At 39.4% G+C, this 18,537-nt stretch overlaps 2 protein-coding genes and 1 long non-coding RNA gene across 3 annotated transcripts; 1 reads left to right on the top strand and 2 right to left on the bottom strand.

Moving 5' to 3' along the window:
• Positions 1 to 17: 17 nt before the first annotated feature.
• On the bottom strand, positions 18 to 16,348 carry LOC117529191. The gene is made up of 3 exons (XR_004565945.1): positions 16,329 to 16,348; positions 13,026 to 13,037; positions 18 to 1,297 (listed from the first exon to the last, which is right to left on the bottom strand). It is a non-coding gene; the product is annotated as an uncharacterized LOC117529191 (long non-coding RNA).
• On the bottom strand, positions 4,263 to 8,732 carry fam136a (family with sequence similarity 136 member A). The gene is made up of 3 exons (XM_034191890.1): positions 8,489 to 8,732; positions 4,885 to 5,025; positions 4,263 to 4,648 (listed from the first exon to the last, which is right to left on the bottom strand). Exons 1-3 carry the CDS (start codon positions 8,573 to 8,575, stop codon positions 4,460 to 4,462), a joined length of 417 nt encoding a protein of 138 aa, XP_034047781.1. The 5' UTR covers positions 8,576 to 8,732; the 3' UTR covers positions 4,263 to 4,459.
• On the top strand, positions 9,364 to 15,293 carry pcyox1 (prenylcysteine oxidase 1). The gene is made up of 7 exons (XM_034191880.1): positions 9,364 to 9,441; positions 9,781 to 9,917; positions 11,222 to 11,428; positions 11,514 to 11,688; positions 11,787 to 11,998; positions 12,074 to 12,226; positions 14,169 to 15,293. Exons 2-7 carry the CDS (start codon positions 9,797 to 9,799, stop codon positions 14,837 to 14,839), a joined length of 1,539 nt encoding a protein of 512 aa, XP_034047771.1. The 5' UTR covers positions 9,364 to 9,441; positions 9,781 to 9,796; the 3' UTR covers positions 14,840 to 15,293.
• Positions 16,349 to 18,537: the final 2,189 nt, after the last annotated feature.

Raw genomic sequence — 18,537 nt, 5'->3', positions numbered from 1 at the left:
GGGTGGGGGCGCTCGTCAGTAGATGTTGCCATTGAAATGTTTCAGGCATTTTCGAATCACTTGAGACAAAACTGTTAGTTGTTGACTGAAGCAGTTATTTCAGTAATCATTTCAAACATTGTGAAATAATAACTTTTGTTTTCAGAGCACTTGTTAGTGTTTTTGAGTGTTTTGTAACAATGAATTGTTTGCTACAGTGATGGCATTTTTTTGCTGTTTTGAGCTTTTTTAAACAAATACTGTCTAAAGCAGAGCAGGGTGCTTGTTTCCAATGTGGAAGCTTCCTGGTTCAAACCCACCCCTGCCCATTTTCCATGTAATGTGGAGTGACATCAAGAAGGGTAGCCGGCTTAAAATTTGGGCCAAATCAACATTCAGATCCACTTCGGGTCTGCTGTGGTGACCCACAGTGAATACATCTGAAGATACTTACTATTGACTAAAGCAGTAATTTTGTTGACTGTTTCATGTGTTTTGAAATGGAATCATTTTGTGAACCCCTTGGTTAATTAATTTGCTTCAAAGTAAAAGAAGCCTTGTTTCTGCCATCACTGTGTAGACAAAGATTCATTTTCTGATGCATGTGTTTCATTTAGCTTTTGCAGCGATTTTGGAAAAGTCAATAATTTTTCAAACATAAGAGTATTGTTTTGAAAATGAGTCATTGTTTGAAACAGTTATTTATGGTTTCAAGTGTTTTGAATCATTGAATGAATGTCAAAAGCAACCAGTTAACTTGATGTTTTGTCCATTTTTGCAAGAGTGGAACATTTTGTAAATCAGTTGGTTATAGTTTGGCTGAAAGTTACATGACTTAGAACATTTTTATTTTTTTTAAATGAACACCCCGTGGTGATCGAGGTTAAAACTTGGAGGACGATTGACCGGGTTTTGTGTTGCCAGTTCACAACACTCTCACATGCACGTCAGTGATCCCAATTCCACCTTATTTTCAGACCTGTCTGCTTTAACTGTGCAGCTGACTTTTTTTTCTCACCATATTGCCCAGTTTCATTAAGTTGTCAAGTGCTTCTCACCCAGATGTTAGTGTTAATCCATGTGCTTAGCTTGTTTTCGGTACCACTTTGAGCTAAACAGCTCTCACAGTCCAGCCTCAGTATACAATGGTCTACTTAAAACATGTGGTGGCCATCCCAGGATGGTAGCTACAGCTTGGTAGGGGTCATTGAATGAATGACGTTGACCTTTTTAGACCATTACTTTGGATACCAAGATCCAACATAGTCATAACTATTCCATGTATTAATCCTCGTAGCTCAACCAATAATTTGCATCACTTTTTTTTTAACCAAAATTGGAGCAACTTTAACTTTTGACCACTGTGTAATGCTCCATTGACTCCATCCTGGATATAGCTGCCACCCTGTGATGATCACCATACAGTTTGTGTAGGCCATACTGAGATTGTATTGTAACTGTTATTTAGTCCCCTTAAGTGGTACCGATTAGGTCAAAATTGGTTTCTGCCTCATGAACGATTATGTAGTATGTAAACTTTTTTTTTTTTAACTAGTTTTGAAGTTGCACAGAGACAGTTTCGAACAGCTTTTTCCACCGTGCATTTTCGTCACAACAGAAGGTTCCTGTATCAGTGAAAACTTCCACCTTCCTGTTTTAGCAGCACACAAACGGCACCTCTTTAGGTTCAGATAGTCTAGATTGCGGTTATTAATTTGAATCTGGTGATCATCTCATTGTGTTTTGAAGGCATTGTGTTTTGTTGTGTGATGTGGACATTTTCGAAGTGTAAAGTTAACATGTACAGCTAACTCGCAGTATTGAAAATAACTTGCCTGTACAGTTACAACTTAACAGCTGTTAAGTTTGAAGGCTTTTTTATACTTTGTTTGTATAGATGCATTGTGGCTGAGGAAAATATCAACCATCGATAAACTGCCCAGTCATGTGGGCCGTGGTGCTATCACACAATCTTTTCCAGTGTAGTCCTTTACTGCAGCTGTATAGTGCAGCAGATGACAGAATATTTACAGAGGAATCCTTCAAATGGTGATACAAGCACCAAAGTTGGCACAAATACTCCTTAGACATTGCTCTTTTGAAAAAAATAAAACAAGTAGCCACTTGAATTTTCAATAGGTGGCCAGGTAAGGGTCAGCTGAAGGAATGCACAGGGGTCAAAATTTAAAAATGTTCCAGTCTTTTTAAAAACTATACCACATTTTGTGTCTGATCACAAAGACTCCAGAAAGGTACAGTTTGGACTATCTGTGACTGACTCTTACGGGGTCAAAACAGCAAGAATGGTGACAGTCAGTTTGTATAGGGGCCAGAGGTTAAAGTTGCTCCAATTATTGTAAAACGTGATGCAAATTATTGGTTGAGTGAATAGGGTTTTTAAAAGGAATAGTTTGCACCATGTGCCATGCTTGGTTGTTACAGGGTAACATATGTCACATACCATAGAATCCAATGGACGTCGACATTGACCTTTATTTTGCAGACCAAGCACTCAGCACAGTCAAAGCCAGTCCATGTATTAATTCTATTAATTTAATAGAATTTAATATTAATTCTAATTTGCATTACTTTTTACCAAAATTGGAGCAACTTTAACTTTTGACCGCTATATAAACTGAAATTGACCTTTCTTACCATTCTTAATGGATTTACCCAAAAACATTTAGTCATAGATGGTCCAAACTATACCTTTCTGAAATCTTTGTGATCAGACACACAATGTGGTATAGCTTTCAATATGATTAGAACATTTTTTTACATTTTGACCCCTGTGCAATTCAATTGACCCCTAGCTGGCTTTTTTTTTTTTTTTTTCCAAACAAGTATTGTCTAAGGAGTATTTGTTCTAAATTTGGTGTTTCTATCACCATGTGAATGATTATCTGCTGCATTAGTAGTTACTGCTGTGTATATACACTTCTGCAGCATCTGCAGAAGTTGAATTTTTTTTTTGAGAAGATGCATTCTTTATTCATTGCTTTTATGCTGAAGTTTTATTTATTTTATTTGGTGAGATTCATCAGGATGTACTTGACAAAACTGTCCACCTACTTTGACATATTAATGTGTGCAATCTAACACCATAAACCCAAACACTCAGGAAAATTAATTTAGTTTGGTGTAATGACTGTTTTTCAAGCATGCATTCTTGCTTTTACTTATCACTTAAAATTTAATCACATTTGGTCTGCAGAAATGCTGATTTTGTTTCAGTTCCTGGGTTTTGTCATAAATAAATGGCATCAACAGTTTCTCCACCTGTGGTTCATTAGTTCAGATGTTTCATTAATTTGATGTGGCCCAATAGGAATGGATTTTTGGGATTGTCATGTGTATTGTGTTGTCCACACTTGTTCTTGCAGTTTTTTCTTCAGCAGTCATTTATGTTGGAACCTTAACAGTGTTGCCTTTCTTCTCCCATGTCTGTAAAACCGGCTATTTTCATCCAATAATTAAAACAAGTTAAAAACTGCTGCTAGTGTCACTGCTGTTTAATTGTAACATTAACTCGAAGTAATGCAGCCCAAAGCCAGTTACACAGACCTTACTTTTAATTCTGACGTGTCATCTCTCACCAAGGCATGAAACATGAACGCAGACCAACAACTGACCAATGAATGAACTAGTGTGGAGGATGAGATTCAATTCCTTTTTAGAAAAGATTACATTCACAAACTTCCACGTTAAATAAATGCACTTTCTGAAACCTGTTGATGGAATGTTTGTCAAAGGTAGTTTCATTGTGGTTTGTCAGCAGGGAAACTCAACAGGACGTGAACGGATTTCAGTTAAATTTGGTGGAAAGGTAGACTTTAAATCAACAAAGAGTAGATTAAATTTTACAGCAGATACAAATCAAGGCACATAGCCTGGCTTTGATCTTTTCTCTTTGATCCTGGTTTCTGTGATCTTACAATAGGGAATCGTTGAACTCTTGATTCTTTTGTGGCTGTAATCAGGGTCTACATTCAGCGATCAAGATTAAGTCTTTTGAAATACACTGACAAATAAAATCAAAGTTCACAGATCAGGATCAAAGAAAGGGGAAACGTAAACACAAACTGTTAGATCCTGGCAGAGGTTTGTATGCTCTTGAGTGGTCACATCTGTGCAGAGCAAATTAGTTTTTAAACCATGCAAATTTTTTGCTTTTGACTACATAATCGGTACATCAATGGGATCACAAAATAAAAATCTGAGATCTTACAAAATGTTTCAGCTTCTAATTCGCAGTCATAGTAAACAAAATACAACAAGACTCAATGTCAGCTCAAAACAAAATATCTATTCATACACTATGAACTATCTTTTACCCTCAAATTTAGAATCACAGGATTCATTTTACACTTCAAGCTATCTTAACGGTGACAAGCCCTTTATTATTCAGGTGTTACAGGTAAAATGTTTCCTGCACGAGGAGCCTTTGTGCACCACAGCGGGATGGATGACACCTTCCTCCTCACTGTTCTATAGAGTCCAAGTTCTCTTTGAGTCTTCGGGTCATGCTAGGGATCAGGTTAATGTGGTCATCCACGCAGCTGCCCACGCAGTGGTCCATCAGAGCTCGCACGGCTGGCTCCTTGGCACCAGAGTTAAAAAGGTCTTTGGCCTTATCGTTGCAGTGCATTGTGCACCTGGTCAGGCGATCCTACAAGGACGAACAGGAGCAAAGACCTTTGATATGGCTTTGATAGGTTATGGCTTTTTTTACAATTATTCTAACAGTCTCGGTGTGTCTATACACAATAATTCAAGCTATTATTTGATCAACTTGGAAAATTTTATACAATGGATCAATGATAGAGTATATCTGTAATCCAAATTTGTAATCATTACAAATTTGTGAAAATGTAAACTTGGTTTTACACCGTGCACAAGCCGGACCTGAAACTGCTCCAGCTCCGAGGAGACGAGTCCCTGAGCCTTGGCCAAGGGAGTGTGGCACCGGTCAATGCACTGGTGCACCTGTGACATGGAGTCTGTGGAGCGATCGCAGCACTCTGCGCTGCACTTGAACATGCGGCCCTGAAGCACAAATGCAGCAGATGAGAAGCGTAAATACGATGTGGTCACATTTAATTTCATTTCTTTCATTACAAAAAAAAAAAAAAGGGGGAGAACTGACATTTGTTATTGTTATGTATTTTGGGTCAAGGATGAATGCTGCGAAAATGGAAAGTTGACAGGACATATTTTTGGAGAAATTAGCAAGTTATATAACCAATAAACAATGAATGCTGTGCTACAAGGCACCATGGGAGTTTGGGGCTAGTTTTAAATGTTGTTATTGTGGTTTATGTTAGTTTAACAGTGTTGTTAGTGTTATTCATTTATTGTATTTTTGTAACTCAATGTTGCTATTACCAGGAGTGACTTAAGTTTCATGTTGGTACCATGAGTGAAATGTTTAGTGGTTTTAATGTCTTGAGCCGCTGTCTTGGTCAAAATAAAACCACCTGCTTACTGCAGCTGTGCTCGTGCGTGCAGCTTCGATCAGAGACAAACTGAGCACAGCTAACAATTGCTGTTTGATGTGCTTACGTATTTTGGGTCAAGGATGAACGGCGCCAAAACAGAACACTGATAGGACTAATGGTTTTGGAGAAGCTACGAATATTTGCTAACGTTGCTAATTACATTTTGGACTCGCACACCTTTCCAGCAGGGGGCAGTAAATCATCTTTATACTAAAAACATAAGTGCATATAATTGAAAACAACTTAAAAATACATGAATGACACAAGAAAGTGAAAACACTTATTTTCATTGTGGTCCATTTAAAAATCAAATGACAAGATAGAAGTTAAAATAAAATAAAAAATAATGATAATACTGTGTATATGATAACAACCTATACAATTTATAAATACATTAAGACAGTAAATTAACATTACAAATTACATAATTAACAGGAAAAAAAGGGTTGAGTTCCTCTTCTAAAAATTGAGGTCTAATACCCTTGTCACACATAGCCGGAATCACGCAGAGTAGTGTCAGACTTATGAATTCGTGCACATCTGAAAAGTGTCGGAGTTCAGTTCCAAAACATTCTGACAGCCATCTATAGAAGTCGACACAGTTGGTCAAAATCGGCCGGTGGCCCCGGGTGTGATAACATGTTCAAAACTCTCCAGGCGCGGTCAAGATGGGACACCTATCCCACGGTGGTCCATGTGTTATCTGAGGACCATCTGACCGCAATTTGCATATTCTGATGGTGGCACAACAGGATCTGGAATGATCTGAGCGCATACGAGGGAAACTCAAGATGGATCTGGCACCGCAAAACCTGCCAGTATGACCTGCACATGCTACATATAATAATGTCCACCCCCCACCGGAGTGCAAAGGAACTGTTAAAATGTATGTGGTACGCTTCATCATGATAATAATTATGAATTATTATCATGTACAGTGAATGTGAACAGCATCTATCGAACCAAGAGCTCTGTGCGCTACTGCGTGCATGCTGCCACAAATCTGAACAGGCTTTTATATCCACAATAGACCTTACAGTACAGATATTTGTCTATTCTTTCCCATGGGTGACTTAAATAATGTGAACTATTTTCTCCATCATAACACAGAGCTGCGTCTCTCTCTGTGGTGCGCAGTAACGCGTCATTGCACACGTCAGGCTCGGAGCTGAATGGATCTCATGCTGTAATAAATGATCACCTTCTAACTCTGTTGGAGATATGACATGGAACTTGTGCCAGTCCATTACAGCATTAATAAACAATGAATCTCACCTCCATCAGTGGTCCAGGAGGGTTTCACAGCACCACAGCCTGCAGTTAAAATCCTCTCACCCATGAGAAAAAAAATTAAGTCCATGTGATAATCCAACCATTGCGGTGTCCAGAGTTGCGTTGTGCTCCTGAAGTGGGCAAACAAGAAAAAAGCAAGTTCCCTGGAAGGCGCTCTGTCTGAGGGACTGCATGGCTCAATGCCAGCAAACTTTGAAGCGAAGCTGCCCAGTGGCCCATGCGCACTTAGTGGCCCATGCAGCGTTACGCATACACACAGACACACACAGGGCTGAGTGATAATTGCAGCCCCGGGCGTGTGCGAGGAGAGTATGTGCTCCACGCACACAAAGGCTTGAGTCCCGTGTTTTCCCATCAGCCATTTGGAGATTGGGCAGCCTGACAAGTCTGTGTCGTCTACATGCGCTCTGGATGCGATCTGACAGGTGTGGACGAGGCAGTCTGTCTGGCTCAGACACTGCAGACCACGCCTCTTTTCCTCCTGACTGTGTCGGATTATGGCAATATTTGCCATATCGGGCATGCTTCCGGCACATTCTTGCTATGTGTGACTGGGGCTTTAGGTTCTTAAAAACACTCTGCAATGACACACCATTCCAATTCATTACTTCAATTCCAATTTAATTTATTTCATTTATATACCACATCACAACAAAGCTGCCTCAAGATGCTTCACACAAGTAAGGTCTAACCTTACCAACCTAGAGCAAGCACACAGACGACAATGGTAAGGAAAAACTCCCTCTGATGATTTCAGGAAGAAACCTCAAGGAGACCAGACTCAAAGGGGGTGATCCTCTACTTGTTCCATGCTACCAATACAGTTGACAATACAAATATAGATTAAATTTTGGGACTCCATGCTGGTGGCCAGGACAGGAGGCTTGCAGAAGACGACACCCACTCTGACTTCTGGATGAAGCCACACCTCAAACAGAGGGGAAAAAAAACAAAACAGAATCAGGCAGCAGAAAAACTACAAATATGGTATAATTTGTTAGCATTAAGCAACAAGAAAAACAGAAGAAATACTAAGGTGATCGTCAGCCACCAGCCCTAAGCTTCACTAAAAGACCCAGATCTTAGATAAAGTTGAGGCTGCGGTCAGCACCGTTTCCTAATAAAATTAATTTTAAAGGGTAGGAAGCATAGTAACATACTATGCCAGTATGCTAGCCATACGAAAGGGAAAATAATTGTCTTAAGTCTGGACTTGAAAGTCTCTAAAAAATTTGACTGTTTTATTGACGCAGGAAGATCATTCCACAGAACAGGTGCATGATAAGAGATTGCTTAATTTATTACCACCACATTTTGGTGTACTTGTAAAAAGGAAGACACTGCCATCTCCTGTAAGGTTCAGGAATGTGCAACCATATCACGTTACGAATTTTAGATTGAAGGGGAGAATCAGTGCAGGATTTGTGCACACGCACGCACAGTGTTTGTATAAAAACTATGTAAAACAGTATGAGTTCATCTAGAACTATACTATTTGTGATTCATTAATTTTTCAGCAATTTGTGGAAAAAAAGTCTAACGATTTTTAATTCTGACTAGAGTTGTACAAAGTAAACAGGTCTGGTTTTGTACAATTAGTGCAATTTAACACAATTTTATCACAAATGTTTATCCACATTAGGTCAGAAAACCAGTGTTTGCACACGGAGGAGCATTTTGAAGCGGTATTTTTTTTAATGGACACAAAACACACAAACCTGCATTTTCCGGATGTGATCCCTCTCTAGACTTTGAACCATTTCTTCCACTACAGCCTGCATGTGGCTCTGGTGCGCCTCCGCCATCTGCTTTCTTCTTGCGATTTAAAACTACTCAAAACTTACATCAAGACAAAACAGCACGACGATATCCAAATACCTGTATTTTAGAGTTTCACTGAACCTAAGGTCACCTCCATTCAACCATGCTTCACGCTGACAAACACTACTTCCGGTTTGATGCCGCAATCTGTTCCAGTGGAAAATCAACTTCCGCTACATTTGCCGGCTGTCTGTCAAAATAAAAATCTGCAAGTTCACCGATTCGCTGGTCTAGCACTTTTATTAAAATTCTCAGAACTTTACAATTTTTACTTTTTTAAACTTTTTTTCTTATCCATTGCTCTCCGTAATATAAAAGGCATTTTCTCTCTTTAATATTATTGGGTTTTTTTAGATATAGGCCCTGCGATACAGTCTTTGGACCAAAAACCAAATAATGTGAACATTATTCAAATTAACTAAACAAATAAATAAATAACACAGGATTGCGTCCCTCATGTACCTTTCTTGCAAACTTTCTTTTGTACTTTTCTTTTGTAAAGTCCTCTTTTGTATTACAGCATGAAGCTATAAAAGTAGTTTTGTTGCAGACTAAAGTTGCACAAAAGCCTGTGTCTTGGCGGCTTCCCTCGTTCGTCTCCTACTACAGCCGACTACATGCAGACATACAAACAGCACCGTAGTTTGTGTCTGTGCTTTGTTAGCTTCGTTTTATAGACTTTGAATATTGTGTAATACACGGCGTACTGAGAGTCCGATCACTTTCCATACCACCTGGTGGCAGTAACGCACCTATTCTTGTTTTTGCTGAACGCTATTAACAGAAGACGAAGAAGAACCGGTTCAACAGCGCTTTCTGTGACGTTCGTGTTGTTTAAAGTTTCAGATAAGTTAGTAATTTTATTTACTTTTGAATTCACAGAACTTATTCGATGTGTTTTTAACTTTTAACTTCACTGTATTCGTCAGTTAATTGTGCAAATGAGACAAAAAAAAATTTGTTCTCACTATTGAATGGAAACTACCTGAAGTGCTCGTTTTATACATTAAAAGTTAAAAATATCAACTGAGCTGAACTTATAATCATTTATACCTGCGTTTCTTTTGTTGTTCTTTGGTTACAATCTTGACAGTGTGACCTTTGGCCGCCGCTGATAGAAGCTGTTATAATTAGCAGATGTGGTTAATGTGTATTTTTATTTATTCATTCATTTATTTATTTATTTTAGTGCACTATAATAGTTGATGTCAACCATGATTCTGAGAGTTTTGTCTCTGAGAACCCTGCTTTTTCTGGGGTTGTGGCACACTGGAAAGAGAAGTCTAGCCTCTGCTCCAGAGATCCAAGACCAGCCCAGGAAGATAGGTGAGTCTGGTCCAGGTAACTGATGGTGAGATAAAGTCAAGGATTCTAAGCCAGTTGCCTCACCAAACGCTTAACTACCCAAAGCCCCATTTAGCATCTACTAGTTAGAAAAACTACATAATACTAATAAATGAACATCCCGGTTCATCACGGATACCTTCCTGGTATTGTTTTCAAAGAACATCACAAGATCTCAAATCTGAGAAGCATATCTGAGAAAGTGAAAATGGGGCTTTTACTCAGAGGCTTTGTTGATCATTGCTTTAGCCCTAGTGGTTGTGGTGTTATACTAGAAAAATGTGTTTTTTCAGACTTTTTGATTACCTTTTTGATTACTTTGACTGGCTTGCCTCAAAGGTTAACCATCTGGAGACACTAACACAATAAATATTCATGCCAAATTTTGTGAAAATCTGCTCACTTGTTTTGTGAAGATACAAAATGCTGGCATTCAGGATAATAATGCTCATTCATTAATTTATTTTCTGGCACTTATCTGGGTCAAGGTCATGGTGGCAGCAGATTAAGCAGCAGACCACGCAGCTCATCCTACACTTACTTATCCTCAAGTCCTCTAACTCTTCCCTGGGGAACCTGAGGCATTCCCAAGCCAGCTGGGAAATATCATCCCTACAGCGTGTCCTGGGTCTTCCCCGAGGCCTCTTCTCAGTTGGACATGTTTGGAAGACATCCCTAGGGATAAGACCAGAGGGCATCCTCACCAGATGAATGAACCACCCCAGCTGGCTCCTTTTGATGCAAAGAAGCAGCGGCTCTACTCAGAGTCCCACCCAGATGGTTGACCTTCTACCCACCCCCCGTCCAGGAGTGTGAACCCAGATACCCGACGGAGGAATCTCATTTCTCCTGCTTGTATCCACATCCTTATTCTTTCGGCCATTACCCAAAGTTCATGACCACAGGTGAGGACAGGAGTATGAATTGGCGTGTAAATTGAGAGTTTCACCTTCTGACTCAGCTCCTTCTTCGCCACGATGGTCCTGTACAGCATCCAGAATACATTAGGCCCCGCCCCAATCTGTCTATTGATCTCACATTCCAACTTACTTCCACTCGTGAACAAGACCCCAAGACACTTAAACTTCTCCTCTTTGGACAGACAGTAATCCTGCTAATAGACTAGCCCTGATGAAACCACAGCCTGCATCTTGTAGCTGTGTGATGCATTCGCTGCTGTACAGGGATGTGGATTTTGAGTTAAAATGTGTGAATCCAGTAACCCTAACAGAACAATTCCAGGTGAACCCGTTGAAGTTGCTTTTTCTTCTTCTTCTCTTTTCAAGCTGTGATTGGAGCAGGCATTGGTGGCACAGCAGCAGCATATTATCTCAGGCAGGAGTTTGGAATCGGGGTGAAGATCGATGTTTTTGAATCTGGCACTATCGGTGGGCGACTTGCAACAGTGAAGTTTGGAGATGATGAGTATGAGACGGGAGGCTCTATAATCCATCCTTTGAACCTACATATGAAGCACTTTATCGATACACTAGGTAAAATACTAATTTTCTGAGTTGCGCATGTTTTACAGTATGTTGTATATTTTTAGTGATTTAAAAATAAAAATAAATTGTTCAGGTATTCCCCAAAGGAAAGACGTTCCTTCTAAGATAGCAATCTTCGATGGGAAGGAGCTGACTTTTGAAGAGAGCGACTGGTTTATTGTGAATTTCCTGCGCATGCTCTGGAGATACGGGTTCAACTTTCTTCGGATGTACATGTGGGTGGAGAGCATTTTGGACAAGTTCATGAGGTGACCCTTTATTTTCTGATTTTACATAGAACATTGTTGAAAGTCTCAGTGTACATTTTAACACAGATGAAGCTGATTATGTGAGCTGTTATTCACAGGATCTACCAGTATCAGCAGTACGGTTACTCCTTCTCCAGTGTGGAGAGCCTCTTACATGCCATGGGCGGCAAGACTTTCCTAACCTTGATGAATCAGACCCTGGAGGAAGCCATGATGAAAGAAGGATTTTCACAGATCTTCATCAATGACATTGTTGCACCCATCACTCGTGTCAATTACGGCCAAAGTGTCCGCATCAATGGCTTTGTGGGTATGTTTTGAAGGATTTCAGCTTCATGCTGAAGTGTGAAATGGCAGTATAAATATTTTATTGCCTTATTTGTAGGTGCGGTGTCATTGGCAGGGGCAGATTCAGGCTTGTGGGCAGTGGACGGGGGCAATAAGAGAATGTGCTCAGGACTGCTATACCACAGCAAGAGCGAACTCATCCCAGCCAGAGTGACGTCCATTTCAGTCAAGGTTCGACCATCCAAGACAGGTATCGCTTAATTTGGTGCACAAGTGGACACTTCAAGACTTGAATAATATGTCATGCATAAGTCTGACATATCATCAAATTAGGCACACCCGGGAGAAAAAAGTTGCAGTGGTGTTGCACTTGTAGTCCATGGGCCAAGCAGGTTTTCGGTACCACTTAAGGTGACAAAACGACACTTAGAATCCAGCCTCAGTGTACCATGGCCTACACAAAAATATATGATAACCATCCTAGAGTGGTAGCTGTAGCCAGCTAGGGGTCAATGAAGAATTATACAGAGGTCAAAATGTAAAAAATGCTCCAGTCATGTTAAAAAAACCTTACTACATTATTTGTCTGATCATAGCGATTCCACAAAGGTATAATTTGGACTATCTATGACTGAATGTTCTGGAGTTATGGGGTAAAAACAACACAAATGGTGACAAAGGTCAGTTTCAGTTTGTACAGGGGTCAAAAGTTAAAGTTGCTCCAATTTCAGTAAAAACTGATGCAAATTATTGTTTGGGTTAATAGGGTTCTAAAAAGGAATAGTTTGCACCATCTGTCACGCTTAGTTATGTTATGGGGTAACATAACGGGGTCACAAGTCATAGAATCCAATGGACATTACCTTTACTTTAGAGACCAAACATTCAACACTGTCAAAACTATTTCATTTATTAATCCTTTTATTTCAACCAATAACTTGCATAATTTTTCTTGCAACGCAAAGCCACTTGTTAACAACAGAGACTGATCCATCAGCTGCAATAACGTATTACAGCTGGCGCTGGTGGCACCAAAACTCTCATGTGACAAATGGACTTTTCTCAGCCAAGACAGAAGGAATTAAATTATTTTCAGATGTCATTTTGTAAAAGTGGATGGTTTTAATATTTAATAATAATGTGTTAACGCTACTACATACAGTACATTAAATGTAGTCAAGGAGGAAACAATATTTATTTTTGAAATAGCTGATATTTTCAGTCCCTCATGACATTTTTCGGATTTGAAATTGTTTCTAAGAAAAAATAAAAAAATCCACACATCACTTTTTTCTGACGTCACAAATAGTAAAACTTTTTTTTATCAGCTGATTATGACCAAAGAGCTGGGAAAACAAAACAGTTTATCCCCTCCACCCATGCCGAAATTGCCTGCATTATTTATTTTTGTTATAATCACCATTCTGTGTTTTGACCTCTGCCAATATCATCACTGTTGTCAGAGTGAAGGTTTTCCTCCAAAGTTTATTGTCATTTAAATAAGGCCCAAAACCATAAATGCTGTGTCCCCCACAGCTGCTTCAGAAACACCTTCAGACTGGACTTAAAAAAATAAAGCTCCACACTACAAAAATATCATCTTCCAGACTGGACTTAATAAAAAAAGCTCCACACTAGAAAAAAAAATCGTCCAAAAACAGCTCGATCTCCACTGTGTTTACAATTGATTTGGCCTTAAATCAGCAGGTGCTGTTCTGGTGATGACGTAGCAACAATATGGCCGTGGCTGATGGCTGAACGGGGCTGAAATAGAGCGCAGGCTCTAGACAGCTGTAGTTTATCCTTCACCTGCAGCACTTATCGACTTTTATTGTTCAAGATTTTTTTAAATATCAACATTTCATCATTTTCAGTGATTATTTGTGCACATTTTTTTTTATGTCACCTACACTTTAAAGACACAAATGAGGGGTATTTGTGAAACATAGAACTTATGGGTGATTGCTGACTGGCTGCATTACTTTTACCTCTTTCCTGATATCATTACAGAAACTAGTAAAAACCCACTGTATTTTGGGGTGGGGAGGCATATACATGCATAATCATGATTGCGCCATCTGGTGTCACACTGTGTAAATACAAGTGATTCTTAAGCAGTATTGAAGAATAGAAGTTTGAGTTAAGCAGTAATGAACACATTTTGAGTGAACTTTATTTTTCCTTGTTCTCAGGCAGCGCGGCCACTTTCTACGAGGTCAATTATGATGGAGAATTCGGCTCTGCACACGCTCTGTATGACATCGTGGTGGTAGCAACACCACTTCATCAGGGAATGTCTGACATCAGCTTCCCAGGCTTTTATCCACCAATCCCTTCTCACTACCCTGGACGCTACCACCAGACAGTCTCTACTCTGGTCTACGGCCTGCTTAACATGTCCTACCTCGGGACTACACAGCCGGCCTCAGAGTTCACCGTATCCGACATCCTCACCACAGACTTAAAGGGTTCCATCATCAACAGTCTGATCTCTCTTGATCCTGTTCACATCCCTTCAGGTTACAAGCACCTCCCAGCGAGTCAGACCAAAATCTGGAAGGTGTTCTCCCCAAAAACGCTCTCTCAGGAACAGCTGCGCCGCATGTTTTTGTCCTCACATTTGGTATCAGAGACTCCTTGGCTAGCTTACCCTGCTTACCTGTCACCACACAGGAAGACTCCGCCCTTTATCCTGCACAACCGGCTCTACTATGTCAATGCCGTGGAGTGGGCGGCTAGCGCCATGGAGATGAGCGCCATCTCTGCCAGGAACGTGGCCCTGCTGGCGCACCACCGCTGGCACAACCAAGTGGACAAGATTGACCAGGAAGACCTGCACATGCGTTTACGAGGGGAACTCTGACGAGAACAAACGAAGTGACAGGAGATCCAAAAAACAAAAAGACTACGCGGCCGCACCGTAATAACCCCGCTGTTGGTGCAACACCCAATCAGGTTTAATCACCATTAAACAGCCACAGTTCTTTGTTCTCAAACAGCGACACAAACCGCAGTAAAAATTGGGCAACAGGTTTCACTGTGAGGTTCACTCAGAGAACCAAGATCAGGATCGACATCTACAGGTTACTGTCTGTCCATGAGTGAACATATTTTAGATGTTTTTTTTATGTATGTTGCTGCTGATATGAATACGGTACAGATAATGTCTAAGAACTCACTTTGTGCCAAATGGAGTAAATGATTTTTTTTTTTTTTTTGGACATGATGTGCACTGATTGACTCTCATAAATTTTCTCCTTCTCTACCTGTGTAGCACTTCTACTGTTTCCTTATTGGTTCCAACAAAAGAGTTTGTTAGAAAACTTAATCTGTTAATCACTTTGTATTAATTGTTTTTTTTTTCCTTCGTAGTATCAAGATGATAAACGGAGAAGATCTAATCTTATAGACTGTCAATGTCAAAGCCTTTCAGAACATGTGCTGCCTTAAAACTATCAGTGTAACGAGTTTGTATCGTTCTTAAATGACTTCATCCTTTTTCACATAATTTTGATCGTTTTACGTGCATGTCTGTGTAAACGCAGTATAAAACAGAAGTGTGTACTTGTCACATGATTCAAAATAAAATTCTGATACTGTACAGTTTCTATTTGTTACTGATTGATTTCAGTTAACACCAAGAGATTAAGTTGAACTTGGAAATATTTGTTTCATCCCCTGAGTTTTGTAAAGAAAACTGGCTGTAAAAGTGATGATTTGTTTGTGTTTTAATTAAGGTGTATCCTATATTTTCTGGAGTATAAGTCTCACCAGTTAAAAAATAGTGGGGCGGCATAGCAAAACAATTGTTCATTTTGTGATAAAAGCATGGAATTTGGCACGCACATTCTAAATTAACTAATGTTTATTTTCAGATCTGGAGCCATCCTGGAGCTGACCTTTAATGAGCTACAGGGGTCAATAAAGAATTACACAGGGGTCAAAATTTAAAATGCTCCAATCATCTTCAAATGCTTTGTCTGATCATAATGATTCCAAAAACGTATAGTTTGGACTATCTATGACTGAATGTTCTGGGGTAAAAACAGCAAAAATTGTGACAAAGGTCAGTTTCAGTTTGTACAGGGGTCAAAAGTTAAAGCTCCTCCAGTTTTGGTAAAAAAAAAAAAAATTATGCAAAATATTAGTTGAGTTAATAGCATTTTAAAAAGGAATAGTTTGCACCATCTGTCATGCTTTAGTTACCATGTTACGGGGTAACATATGTCATATGTCATAGAATCCAATGGATGTCAACCTTGTTTGACTTTTACTTTGGAGACCAACCATTTAACACAGTCAAAACTATTCCATTTATTAATCCTTTTATTTCAACCAATAATTTGCACCACTTTTTTTTTTAACAAAATTGGAACAACTTTAACTATTGACCCCTGTACAAGGTGAAACTGACCTTTGTCACCATTTAACACATAACTCCAGAACATCCAGGCATAGATCATCCATACCTTTTTGGAATCTTTATGATCAGACAAATAACATGATATAGTTATAGTTTGATTGGAGCATTTTAAAATTTTGACCCCTGTGTAATTCTTTATTGATCCCTGTAGCTCATTAGAGGTCAGCTCCAGGATGGCTCCATATCTGAAAATAAACATTCATTAATTTAGAATACATGTGCCACATTCCATGCTTTTATCACAAAATTAACAGTTTTTATGGACATTTTAGCTAAGCTGCACCACTAAAATGCCTCTTCAAGAGGGAAAAAACCCACGTATAAGTCAACACCCTTTTTTCTGTATTAGCAGCTCTTTTAACTTGGGATTTTTGTGCATTATTGTAGTGTACAATTTATTATCGGCACTTATTCTTTTATTATTTTTATTATTTGTTTTGTTTAGTAATTTGAATTCTAGTAAAGTACTATATAAATAATGTAATTATTCTGTATGTAACTTGCCCTGGAGTATATGTCACAGTACCTCCCAAACTAGTAGAACAAGAGTGCTCGAAGAGCACAATATCCCCGCTGGCAAATGCTGATTTTGTACAAGTGCTTACTACATTCTGATAACATTTCAAGGAATTTTACCAAGTTTCCTGACAGTCCTCCTAAAAATGTGAGAGAAGTTGATTTCAGAATACAGGCACCAACTCATGAAACTGGCAGTGTCTAGGTTTATTAATCAAGGGCCATAACGCTGCCAAAATGTGTAAGTCTTGTACAATATTACAGTATGCCTATTATCAACCTATAACAAGGATTTGTACCAAGTTACAGGAAATTCCTACTAAAAGTGTGAGAGTTGTTGATTTCAGAATGCAGGCACCCAAGCATGAAACTGACAGAGTCTAGCTTTGTTATTCAAGGGCCACAACTCTGGTAAAATGAGGCCAACTGGAACGAGCCTAGGCTAAGCTTTAGCTGGTCAAATTAATGCCAATGTCTCGCTGGACCAAGAACCATCATTTCAGTCTTGTCAGAGTTTAAAAATAAGAAATTGCTAGACATCCAGCTTTTCACTGATGCAAGGCAATCCTTGGATTTTATGTATATGAGATTACCACCAGTTATTGGCATGTATAACTGAGTATCATCATCATAACAATGAAAGGTAATCCCAAAACACTGCAGTATGTTTCCAAAGGGTGCTATATTAAGGGAGAAAAGCAGGGGGTTAAGACAGTGGAACCCCATATTTCATGTCACTAAGGTTCAAAGTAGTGTTGTTGTACAAGACGCAGTGAGAACGACTAGTTACTGTAGGTATGATGTCAACCATGCAGTCCCAGTAATCCCAAAATGATTCTCCAGCCTGTCAAGTAAAAAAACTTTGGGAAAAAAATTCTGCAAATAATGTTTCATGTTCCTTTAAAATGACATAAGAGCAGTAGAAAGGAAAAACAAACTGTTTTCAGCTTTGTTCCATACAGTCCCATTTTGTTCTTGTGGAACAAACAAACCGTCAACAAAAAGCCGTGTGACGGCGGAGATGACAAAGGACGGCTTTGACAGCCTGAATAATGACACGTCTGTGTTCTCAGGTACACAGAGACGATGGTACCAAAGCCACCCATCCGCACAAAGCATGTGATGTGACCGAACATACAAAAGGGTCGCAAACCCACAACAACAAAGCTTGAAGCAACCCCCCAAAAATCCTCCACATCCACAAGCGGAGCCGCAAGATGAGACTTTTAGTGCCATTATCAGCTTTTCTGACTGTAGCAGTGTTTCAGAATGGTAAGAGGAAAAAAAAAAAAATGAAGCGCCGAGTAAATCTTGCTTTTGAGGTTTTTCTTACATTTCTGCACAATAATCCACTCGTACATTTGTGTGTGATGACTCCCAGCTATCTGTGCATCTCTGGACGCTGCAGATAAACAGGAAAAAGCTGCTGAGCACGGTGAGGAAAACCATCCGCAAGTCCAATATATCCATCATTGATCAGCAAAAGGAGTCATGTTACAGGTCACCAAAACCTGTGTTTGTGTCTCCCCCCAGCAGATGGGTTAACAGCACTGCAGAAAATAGGTACAAGAGCAGATAGTTTTGGTTTTTGAATGATTTGGGAAATAATGTTTTTACTTTCC

The sequence above is a fragment of the Thalassophryne amazonica genome, chromosome 17, assembly GCF_902500255.1.
Source record: "Thalassophryne amazonica chromosome 17, fThaAma1.1, whole genome shotgun sequence".
NCBI classification, from domain to species: domain Eukaryota; kingdom Metazoa; phylum Chordata; class Actinopteri; order Batrachoidiformes; family Batrachoididae; genus Thalassophryne; species Thalassophryne amazonica.
The sequence above is the reverse complement of the archived record's forward strand: the minus strand, read 5'-3'. Positions and strand labels throughout refer to the sequence as shown.

Coding starts and splice junctions, on each gene's coding strand:
- fam136a (XM_034191890.1), bottom strand. CDS start 8,575: ATGGCGGAGGCGCACCAGAGCCACATGCAGGCTGTAGTGGAAGAAATG. Junction 5,026..8,488: donor ATCACATCCGGAAAATGCAG/GTTTGTGTGTTT, acceptor TTTGTGCTTCAG/GGCCGCATGTTCAAGTGCAG. Junction 4,649..4,884: donor CGGAGCTGGAGCAGTTTCAG/GTCCGGCTTGTG, acceptor TCGTCCTTGTAG/GATCGCCTGACCAGGTGCAC.
- pcyox1 (XM_034191880.1), top strand. CDS start 9,797: ATGTCAACCATGATTCTGAGAGTTTTGTCTCTGAGAACCCTGCTTTTT. Junction 11,429..11,513: donor GCACTTTATCGATACACTAG/GTAAAATACTAA, acceptor TAAATTGTTCAG/GTATTCCCCAAAGGAAAGAC. Junction 11,999..12,073: donor CCGCATCAATGGCTTTGTGG/GTATGTTTTGAA, acceptor CCTTATTTGTAG/GTGCGGTGTCATTGGCAGGG.